The 9,698-nt window shown below is 54.6% G+C and overlaps 1 protein-coding gene across 1 annotated transcript; it reads left to right on the top strand.

Annotated features, from left to right (window-relative positions):
* Positions 1-376: 376 nt before the first annotated feature.
* SSC4D (scavenger receptor cysteine rich family member with 4 domains) lies at positions 377-9,384 on the top strand. Its single transcript, XM_036310111.1, has 10 exons — positions 377-539; positions 1,967-2,002; positions 2,250-2,555; positions 3,261-3,338; positions 4,079-4,393; positions 5,705-5,782; positions 6,374-6,448; positions 6,574-6,885; positions 7,649-7,726; positions 8,383-9,384. Exons 1-10 carry the CDS (start codon positions 377-379, stop codon positions 8,697-8,699), a joined length of 1,758 nt encoding a protein of 585 aa, XP_036166004.1. The 3' UTR covers positions 8,700-9,384.
* The last annotated feature ends 314 nt before the right edge of the window (positions 9,385-9,698 follow it).

Genomic DNA, 9,698 nt, shown 5'->3' on the forward strand with positions numbered 1-9,698 from the left:
AAAAAAAAAGCAATGAAAATAAAACCATATTCATTTATCTCCCCCTAAATTTATGTAGGTTGCCACCAGTAGCGCCAACACCACCCTTTAGGATACATTGCCTTTCTGGGTTTGGACCCAGGCAACCTTTCAACTTCATCTCCCACCATTCATTTTCACACACTCCAGCCAGACCTAACTCCTCATTAGCTTCCATCTGTGTTCCCTTCCTTCTCATCTCCCAGCTGTTGCTCCTGCTGCCTCCACGCAGAATGCCAAATCCAAGTGGAAATATCACTTCCCCCTGAAGCTCTCACTGTGACCTTCCAGCTGGAAGAAGTGACTTGGAATTTTTAATTCCAGATGTTCCTGCTGTGACTTCTTCACCAGCTCCATGATGGAACCATTAGAAAGGCCATCGACTAGCTGGACACACAAGGAAGCAGAAATTCGAATTGGTCCCCAACCAGATCAGAGCAGGGGGTGGAGCCCTGGAGACAGGAGTACAGTACCTGCACCTATCCCCCCAGCCCTATCCTTCCTCCTCCTCTTGCCACTGGGTGAGTGCTGTCCCCCTAACCCCAACCACTTCCCTTCCTGACTCTCAGTTTTCCCAGCTGTAAAATTATGGTGGGAGGTGGTTTGTAAATGAGGCAGTTTCCAACATTCTTTCCATCTCCAACATCTGTCCAGGGTTGATTAGAGCTAAGGGTCTGACTTGGAGAAGCAGAAGGCTCAGTGCTGGAGGTGAGGGATCAATGTGCACAGAGAATGGGCAGTTAAGGGACATTGGAAATAGGAAAGGAGGGAAAGGGGATGGGCTTACTCATGGCTGTTGGAAAGGCAGCTGGTCGAATAAATGAAATCAAATGACTTAGGGACTATCCTAACTTAAAAAATGAAGAAAACAAGTCTCGGTTTCTTCATCTGTAAAATGGGTACCTCAGTACATGTCTCAGAGCATTGTTATAAGGATTCTCTGAAGTGATGTATGTGAAAGTGTCTAAACACAGTAATAGCTTGTGCACAAGTGGACTATTATGGAGTTTTCAATTTCCCTTGGTAGGCCAGTTTCCCTGCTTCCTCCCTGCCTCTCAGGCCACGTACTCAGAATTGTAAGGTGAAGGCGAGTGTGGCGATTTCTGTTGGAATCCCAGTTCTACCTTTTGCTGTGTGGCCTTGAGCAAGTTGCCTAACCTCACTAAACCTGAAGTTTCCCCATCTGCAAAATCCTACCTACTTTATAAGTTGTCTTAATGATGAAGTGGGCCAGGCCACATAGAGCAGTGAGCACAGTGCCTGGACTGTACATTCACGAGAACTGAAGCAGAAGGACTCATCTAGGTAAAACTTTGGGGGGGGGGGAAATCACAATGAACCCCAAAACCAGTTCACACACGTAAAGCAGAGCTACTGAGCATCTGCGGAATAACAGGCTCGGGGCAGAGGGCTCTGCGGGACCCCAAGCTGAGACAGGCATGGACACATCGCCAGGCAGGAGGCCCAGAAAGGGGAGTGTATGTGGTGCCCAGTGACTCAGAAGGAATAGAGAGCACTTCTAGCTGAGGGCTCCAGGAGGGCTTTCTGGAGGAGGGGGTTCTGAGCCGGGTCTTGAAGGCTCGAGAGGGCTGTACTGAGCAGGATTGACCAGAGGAGACTGCATGGTTCAAATCCTGGAGACAAGACGGATGGGATATTAAGAAGGTGAGGCTGGTCAGAAGATACTAGAAGGCTTTGTAGAGAAAGCTCAGGGGCTGGGACTCCTATAAGAAAAGAGGAGTGTTTGAGAAATTTAGCAGTGGAGTGGGGATAAACAGATCTGCCTTAGGCAGCTCTCTCTGGGTGCTCCGTGACCAATGGGAGAGGGTGAAGCAAGGAGGCCAACTGGGACAGACAGGGAAAGAGGTGAGACTTGGGGAAAGTAGGAGTAGCGAAGAGGAGGGGCATGATGGAAGAGGGGGCCAATGCTCTCCCCACTCTGTTTCAGCCAGTGCCCTACAGCCCACCCCACTGCCTTTTCCAGGTAGGTGCCCCTGCTCCTTCCTCCCCACTCCCCCTACTCCGACCCCAGGTACTCAGATGCTCAGACAGAAGACCTCTATTGTTTTAGATGCCCCAAAGGGACTGCACCAGTCTCCCCAATATATAGGAAGGGAGAAATGAGATCTAGAAGGGACTGTTCCTAAGGCTCCCATAACTTCATGGCAAGATGGGCATCCTGTAGGTTGGACCCAGGGATCCCCCAGGTGCCAGTTCAACCCTCTCCACAGAACTGAGGTTGGTGGGGGGTCCGAGCCGCTGCCGGGGGCGTCTGGAGGTCCTGCATGGTGGCTCCTGGGGCAGCGTTTGTGACGATGACTGGGACGTGGTGGACGCCAATGTGGTATGTCGTCAGCTGGGTTGCGGCCTGGCGCTCCCTGTGCCGAGGCCCCTTGCCTTTGGGCAGGGCCGAGGCCCCATCCTGCTGGACAACGTGGACTGCCGTGGGCAGGAAGCTGCTCTGAGCGAGTGCGGCAGCCGAGGCTGGGGAGTCCACAACTGCTTTCACTACGAGGATGTGGCTGTCCTGTGTGACGGTGAGCAGAGTCCTGTGACCTAGAAGGGCAGGCTGTGTCAGATAGCAGGACTGAAGGCTAGATAAATGAAGGGACTTCCCAGCGGTAACACTGTTCCATGTAGAAGACCAAGCCAGTGGCTGCATTGCATGGTGTTGGGGAAGAGCTCCAGGCTGGCCAAGAGCCCTGGACCCCAGTGGTGCTTCTAGCTCAGTGTGTGACTTTGGTCAAAACTCAACATTACTCCTTCCATGTAGGACTTTGACTGTTCCAGCAAAGTCCCCTTCTCATTTTTTAAATCAGATGATTGGGGTCAACACTGGCCACAGGTCCACTTGGCATAGAGTTACAGCAGAAACCTCTGAGAGGCTTTGACCTTGAGAGCAGTGGTTTTAATTTTCAAGAAAATCCCCTGGAAGGCTCAGACTGTGGCCCCACCCCAGTTTCTCCTTCTGCAGGTGTGGGGTTGAGCCTGAGAATTTCCCTTTCTAACAAGGTCTCAGGTGATGTGATGCTGCTTTAAGAACTAAAAGAACTCCTCTAGAGCTAATGCTTCCTGGACCCAGGGGGCCCTTTCACCTCTCCTATCCCTGGCTTTTATCCTTTGTGTGACCAAAGGCCCTGAGGAGCAGGCACCTTAGGGGTCCATGCCCTGCTACTTATATACTTGTGGGTGTGAGGATGGAGAACAGAAAGATCCATTTGTCATCCTCCCTTCCTTTCCAGAGTTCTTGCTCACGCAACCCCCAACAAAGAAAGTGTTAACCAGCAGGGCACCCCCTACAACTACCCAGAATGGAAGAGGTAAGTAAAGGCAACGTGGGGGGCCACCTGGGTCTTAGGAGAGGGACCCAGAGAACAGTCTCTGATATCAACCCTAAGTGAGAAGAGAAGGATTACTGATGGTTGAGTTTGGTCATTCCTCCTCCCCATCCTGCCTCCTGTACCCCCTCAGGCTGCTCACCTTCTGGATAGGGAAAGAGGATTCATTCCTGTAGAATGACTAAAAATAGTCAGCACACGGTTGGAGAAAGTGAGAGGTGAGCGCTAGAGCTTAATCTAATGGGAGAGTCAGGTATGCACAGAAATGCTGATAGTGATGTAGAAGAAGAAAATGAAAAGCAATCTAAAAGAGGCACAACAGGTAACAGGCAGGGAAGTCCAGAGGAGGAAGAGCGTCCAGTCCATCAGAGAGCAGGCAGGGCTCCTGGAGAAGGAGTTGTGAGTGCTGCACCTAGGCAGGCGAGAAGGCTTTCACTGCATCTTAAAGGAGGAAGCAGCAGGACCCTGGACGCTCAGGAGAGCATGGACAAAGGCAGGGAGGGTTGCTGTTAGGCAGGGAGTGACACAGTCAAAGCCAGTCTGTCCTCTAACCCCACAAACCACCCGCAATCTGGGCTGTGAGGAGACAGCGCCGGGACACCATGCTGTGGGTGTGGGGCGGGCCTAGGGCTTGTAGAAGTGCATCCGTCTAGGGAGGCGATGGGAGGCAGCGCCCTGTGGGATTTGCTCCTTGCCCCCTCTTCTGCCCCCATCGTCACCAGGCGAGGGCAGTGTGCGCCTGGTGGGGGGCGCAGGCCCCTGCCAGGGCCGAGTGGAGATCCTGCACGGCGGCCTGTGGGGCACCGTGTGCGACGATGACTGGGGGCTGCCAGACGCCACCGTGGTCTGCCGCCAGCTGGGCTGCGGGGAGGCCCTGGCCGCCACCACTAACGCCTTCTTCGGCTATGGCACGGGACACATCCTGCTGGACAACGTTAACTGTGAAGGCGGCGAGCCCCGCCTGGCAGCCTGCCCGAGCCTGGGCTGGGGCGTGCACAACTGCGGCCACCACGAGGACGCGGGAGCGCTCTGCACAGGTGCGGGCTCCGGGGACGAAGCGTGGCCGGTGGGCGGGACCGGGCCGGGTCCAGCAACCCGAGGAGCCTAAGGGGGGCTTGGGCGGCGAGGGGGGTTGGTGGCTACCTTGATGTCTCCCAGAGTAATCCAGAAAGGCCCCGAAATTACTGTTAATATCTCAGTGCTGCTCTAGAAGTGGCTCAGGAAACGTCAGTGCTCTCTGTGGTGAGCTCCACAGCTGTGTAATACTGGAGTATTGTTCTACCAACACTCTAGAACAGCGGTTCTCAACCTGTGGGTCGCGACCCCTTTGTGGGGTCCAAGGACCCTTTCACAGGGGTCGCCTAAGACCATCGGAAAACACATATATAATTACATATTTTTGTGATTAATCACTATGCTTTAATTATGTTCAATCTGTAACAATGAAATTGGGGGTCACCACAACATGAGGAACTGTATTAAAGGGTCGTGGCATTAGGAAGGTTGAGAACCACTGCTCTAGCAGTACCCCAAGAATGCCCCAGGAATTTCCGAGCATATCCTAAGTACTCTTCATGGAACACTTTGAAATAATAGAACTCTATAATTGCCCAGAAACACTACATTGCAGCCCAAGTATGACCCCAGAATTACCTAGTGCAGCCCTCTTTAATCCTGATGCTCTTATAATGCCCCACCTGGCCCCTCTCCATTTTGAGAAGTTTTTTGAGCAAATCCAAATAATAGGGCCAATAATGGCACTTTACAAATGGACTCCACTCTACAAGGTATAAATGCTTGCCCATGCCTCACAGCAAACCAGGGGCCATAATTTCCAGTTTCCAGGTGGGAAAGCTGAGGCCCAGTGAGGCAGAGCCACACCCGTGGTCACACAGTGAGCCCTGGTAAAGTCACGGCTAACTTTGCTGCATGGTCTCAAGCATGACCTTTGCCTTTTCTAGTCTATTTTATTTGTAGGATGGGGATAACGAGTCTTGTTCTGCAAGTCCCTCAGGACTGTGCATGGCCCTCCCCCTGTGGTCAAGACCTTCTCTATCTCTCCATTTTGGACACACATTGGGTTTCTGAGAACATTGGAAAGAAAGGAAAGCATGTCTGTGAAAGTCCTGTGTAAACTGCGATGTGTACGCCTGTACAGCACCAGTGAATTACGACCATTGTCAAAGTGGGGCAGACCTCCTTGGACCCCAGATGGGGATAAGCCCCCAGCTCTAGAAGTACAATCTGTGGTCTTCTTCAGAGAAATCCTTCTATCCTCCTGACAGCCAAAGGCTGACCAGGAACTAGAACCTCAGCCTCTGACTCTGCTCCCCTCTTTCCTGCTCTAGTTCTAGGGCCCCCGACGCTCACAGCACTGCCACCCTCAGCCACAAGAGAGGACTGGGCCTGGCACACAGAGCCAGAGGGTAAGGAGCCCAGCTTGAGCCTGCTAGCCTCCAGGCTATAAGGGTAGGGGGAAGGTGAGGAGGGCTGGGGACCGAGAAGGCTGTTGAGATCCATAGGAAGGGGCCTGACTAGAAGGCCAGAGCTTTTGACCAGATGGTAGAGGTGGGTGAGAGGACAGAGGAACAGATGGAGAGCAAGGATGAAATCCAGACCTCTGAAAAGTTCAGTAAGGTGGGAAGACGTAGTAAGCGATTTCTTCAAAGCTCTTAAGTAAAATTTGGGTTGGTGGTGAGGGTGGGAACTAAGAGGCCTTGTGAGAGGTTTGAGATAAAGGTTGAATGAAGGATAGAAGTACATTTACAATTAGGGTTGAAACTATCATTGGGATTGAAATTAGGATAACGCCTGGAAATGGGATTTGGTTCATTCCAATCCAGTTTCCAGAGGACCCCACCACACCAATCAAGGTGGTGACTGTAGAGTTGAGGTTGAGTGTGGGTGCCGATGTGGTACAGTTGGGGGACTTCGGCAGGAGCGCCCATGCCCTGCTGTAGGCCAGAAGGCCTCTTTGTCCCTTTCAGATGCTCTATCTAGATGCCCTGTCTCCGCAGCCACAAGAGTTGGTGCCCTGCCTTCCAGGGAGACAGCCTTGTTCACCACAGCCTCCTGGGTCGCGGGGAGGAAAAGTAAGTGGCAGAGCGGGGATTCCGGGGCATTCCGGGGCGGGTGGGAAAAGGTGGGGCTGGGGCCCTGCCTGGGAGCTGGTGGCTTCAGCGCAGTCCCTCTGGCCCCGGGCCTGTGCGCCCTGCAGGTGGGCGGCTGCGGCTGGTGGGCGGCCCGGGACCGTGCCGCGGCCGCGTGGAGGTTATGTACGCCGGGGGCTGGGGCACCGTGTGCGACGATGATTGGGATTTCGCGGATGCGCGCGTGGCCTGCCGTGAGGCAGGATGCGGGCCGGCCCTGGGCGCCACGGGCCTCGGTCACTTCGGCTACGGCCGCGGCCCCGTTCTGCTGGACAACGTGGGCTGCGCCGGCACGGAGGTCCGCCTGAGCGACTGCTTCCACCTGGGCTGGGGGCAGCACAACTGCGGCCACCACGAGGACGCGGGAGCGCTCTGCTCAGGTGAGCCCGCCGCGGGGTCGCGCACGGAGGCAGCTCAGCCCTGGGCGGGGCCGCGCGTGGCAGCTCCCTGCGGCAGTGCCCCGTGGGAGGGCCCGCGTGGCGGCTCCCTGCGGCAGTGCCCCGTGGGCGGGGCCGGAGAGGACGCGCAATCCGCAGGGAGGCGGAGCCCGCCGTGGGCGCATGGCCGCGGCGCTGCACGGGCGGCGCCGGAAGGAGCCTTCTGCAGTGAGAGTGTGGGGTGGGGCCGGCCCGCGTTCTGCCGCAGTGAGGGGCGGGGCGTGAGAGACCCAGACCCGGGATGAATTCAGAAAGCCTGTCAAGGGCGGGGCTGGGGTGTTACTGCTCTGCTGAGTCAAGGACCCCCAAAGCTCTAATAAACGGAGAGTTGATCAGCTTTTGGAAGCAAGCCCCGTGCCCTTTGGAAGGAATCAATAAGATAGGGGTGTTTGCAGGGTCTTACACATTTTAAAATGCTGTTCGTTGCTTGGTTTGGGAATTGATATATTGGCCCTAGTTTGGTAACCCCGGGGCCAAGTGGCCTTGGCCACAAAGGGTAGGCTACAGAGGATTCTGCTTTGGGCCCCAGGGTGAAAAAAGTACAATCACCATTTCTGATGGGGGGGGGGGGTCCTTCTTCGGGGTCCAGTAAAGTTGGTTGTCCCTAGGTCAGGCTTCCCTTGCGAGGGTAGGAGGTGACTTGTCCTCAAGGAACATGTTCCCCAATGTGACAACCACCTCTTTTTCTTTGTCCTTGATGAGCCAGGCCCAGAGGAGCTAGGACTGCAAGTCCAGCAGGATGGTTCTGAGACCACCCGGGTTCCCACTCCTCGGCCCAGGGACGGTAGGTGCCCACAACCCCCAAGAGGGAAGTCGAGGCATCAGGATAGTAAGGACCAGGATCAGGAGAGGTCACAGCCTGGGGTTAGGTAGCTCAGCAGATTTTACCATGTCCTGGAACCTTTGCCTTTTTGGGCTAGTCCTAAGTCTCATTAATAGAGGCATAGTGTTCAGAAAGAGGGAGATGGGTGTTAAGCTAAAGGAATCTGTAGCTTAAATGAGGGGATAGGGCTCCTTTCCTGAGGCGGGAAATGAAAGAAGTTACTCTTTAGCCTGGGGAGTCCAGGGGGTGAGGGTAGGCAATGATAACCTCAGGAGACACTGATGACTTCAGGGGACACAAGCACAGTCTCCAGAGAGTAGCCCTGTAGCTGAGGTACTGGGATTATGAACAGTGGACTAAGGAGAGAACAGACATGCAACCCAACATGCCCAGAGTACCCCACAAAGGCTTGTACATGTTCTTCCATCTGGAGGCTGAATATTGACTGATGTCCATCCTATTTTAATCTCATTTGTCTGCCCTTGTCCAGGGGCTCCCAGGGCAGTGCTGTGTCTCATGCCAGCACCCTTTGCCTCCTCTACCCCTTCCCTGTCCTTGCTTGGGAGTGGCGTGGCATGGGCCAGCACCTTCCAGCTCCCGGCCTTGTCCCCTTACAGGGCACCTACGTCTGGCCAATGGAGCCCATCGATGCGAGGGGCGTGTGGAGCTCTTCCTAGGACAGCGGTGGGGCACTGTCTGTGATGATGCTTGGGACCTGAGGGCAGCCGGTGTCCTGTGCCACCAGCTGGGCTGTGGTCAAGCTCTGGCAGCCCCTGGAGAAGCCCACTTTGGCCCAGGCCGAGGCCCTATCCTCCTGGACAATGTCAAGTGTCGTGGGGACGAAAGCACCCTTCTGCTCTGCTCTCATATCCGCTGGGATGCCCACAACTGTGACCACAGCGAGGATGCCAGTGTTCTGTGCCGGCTGTTGTGACCTGCAGACCACCTCTTCTAGGAACCTACTATGGCCTGCCCCTCTTCCTCCAGGAAGCCTTCCTGCTGTGACAACTGCAGTTCACTCAGCCCTTCCCTCCCCTTGCCTGGGAGAAAGCCGGCCCAAATGGTGTGGTCCTGCATAGCACGGCCTGGCTTTATCCCATCAACTGTTGTGGACCCAATTCAACGAGAGCTCCCACTTTCTGCTCAGCCAAAACAGAAAATTGGGGAAAGGGAATGACTTCTAACTCTCTCTCTGGTAGGGCTCCAGGTACAGCACCCCTAATCCTACCTTCCTGGAACCCAATCCAGGTGATTCAGGAGAAAATGGGGTCTCTCCCTTCCCTGACCCATCTTGGGATCCCCAAGAAGAGGGAAGACAGGAGAAGCCTGTAGCCCTTACCTTAGCCTGCCTGGGACTGTAGAAGAACCTGGGTCGTTGCCCTGGCTTGTTCCATGAGGGCCCAGACTCAGATGGTGCTTGACTGGATAAGGGGACTGGAGGGGCCAAAGCAGGGACAGTGGCCCCTCCCTGCAGCTAGAACCAGCATCTGTGATTTATGCTGCCCCCACCACAGAGCCTCCACTTTGCAATAGCAAAGAACTGTGGGGGTCTGTAACCATCCATTCATAGGTGCCAAGTCAATAAAGCATTGTCCCCCCTGTCTTTTAACCGAGGTCAGTGTTTGGGCACAAGTGCATTGTTTGTGGCAGCAGGAAAGACTGGTAAAGATTTTTTGGAGGCTTGGGGATGGAGGGCGGTTCAAGAGCATCATCCGAGAGCTCTCTGCAGGCCCATCACATCCTGGAAATGCTGACTCAGTATCAGGCCTGGAAGGCCTCTAGAGGGTCTCCTAGTCCATCCCTGTTTTGCATTTACAAATAGAGAAATCTAGGTCCTGCAAAAGGAAGGGTCTGCTCAAGGTCACACAGCAAGGTGGTGGAGTCATTAGAACAAAAAAAAATTGAGAGGGGGCAGGAAGGCAGATAAGGTAGA

The sequence above is a fragment of the Myotis myotis genome, unplaced genomic scaffold, assembly GCF_014108235.1.
Source record: "Myotis myotis isolate mMyoMyo1 unplaced genomic scaffold, mMyoMyo1.p scaffold_m19_p_5, whole genome shotgun sequence".
NCBI classification, from domain to species: Eukaryota; Metazoa; Chordata; class Mammalia; order Chiroptera; family Vespertilionidae; genus Myotis; species Myotis myotis.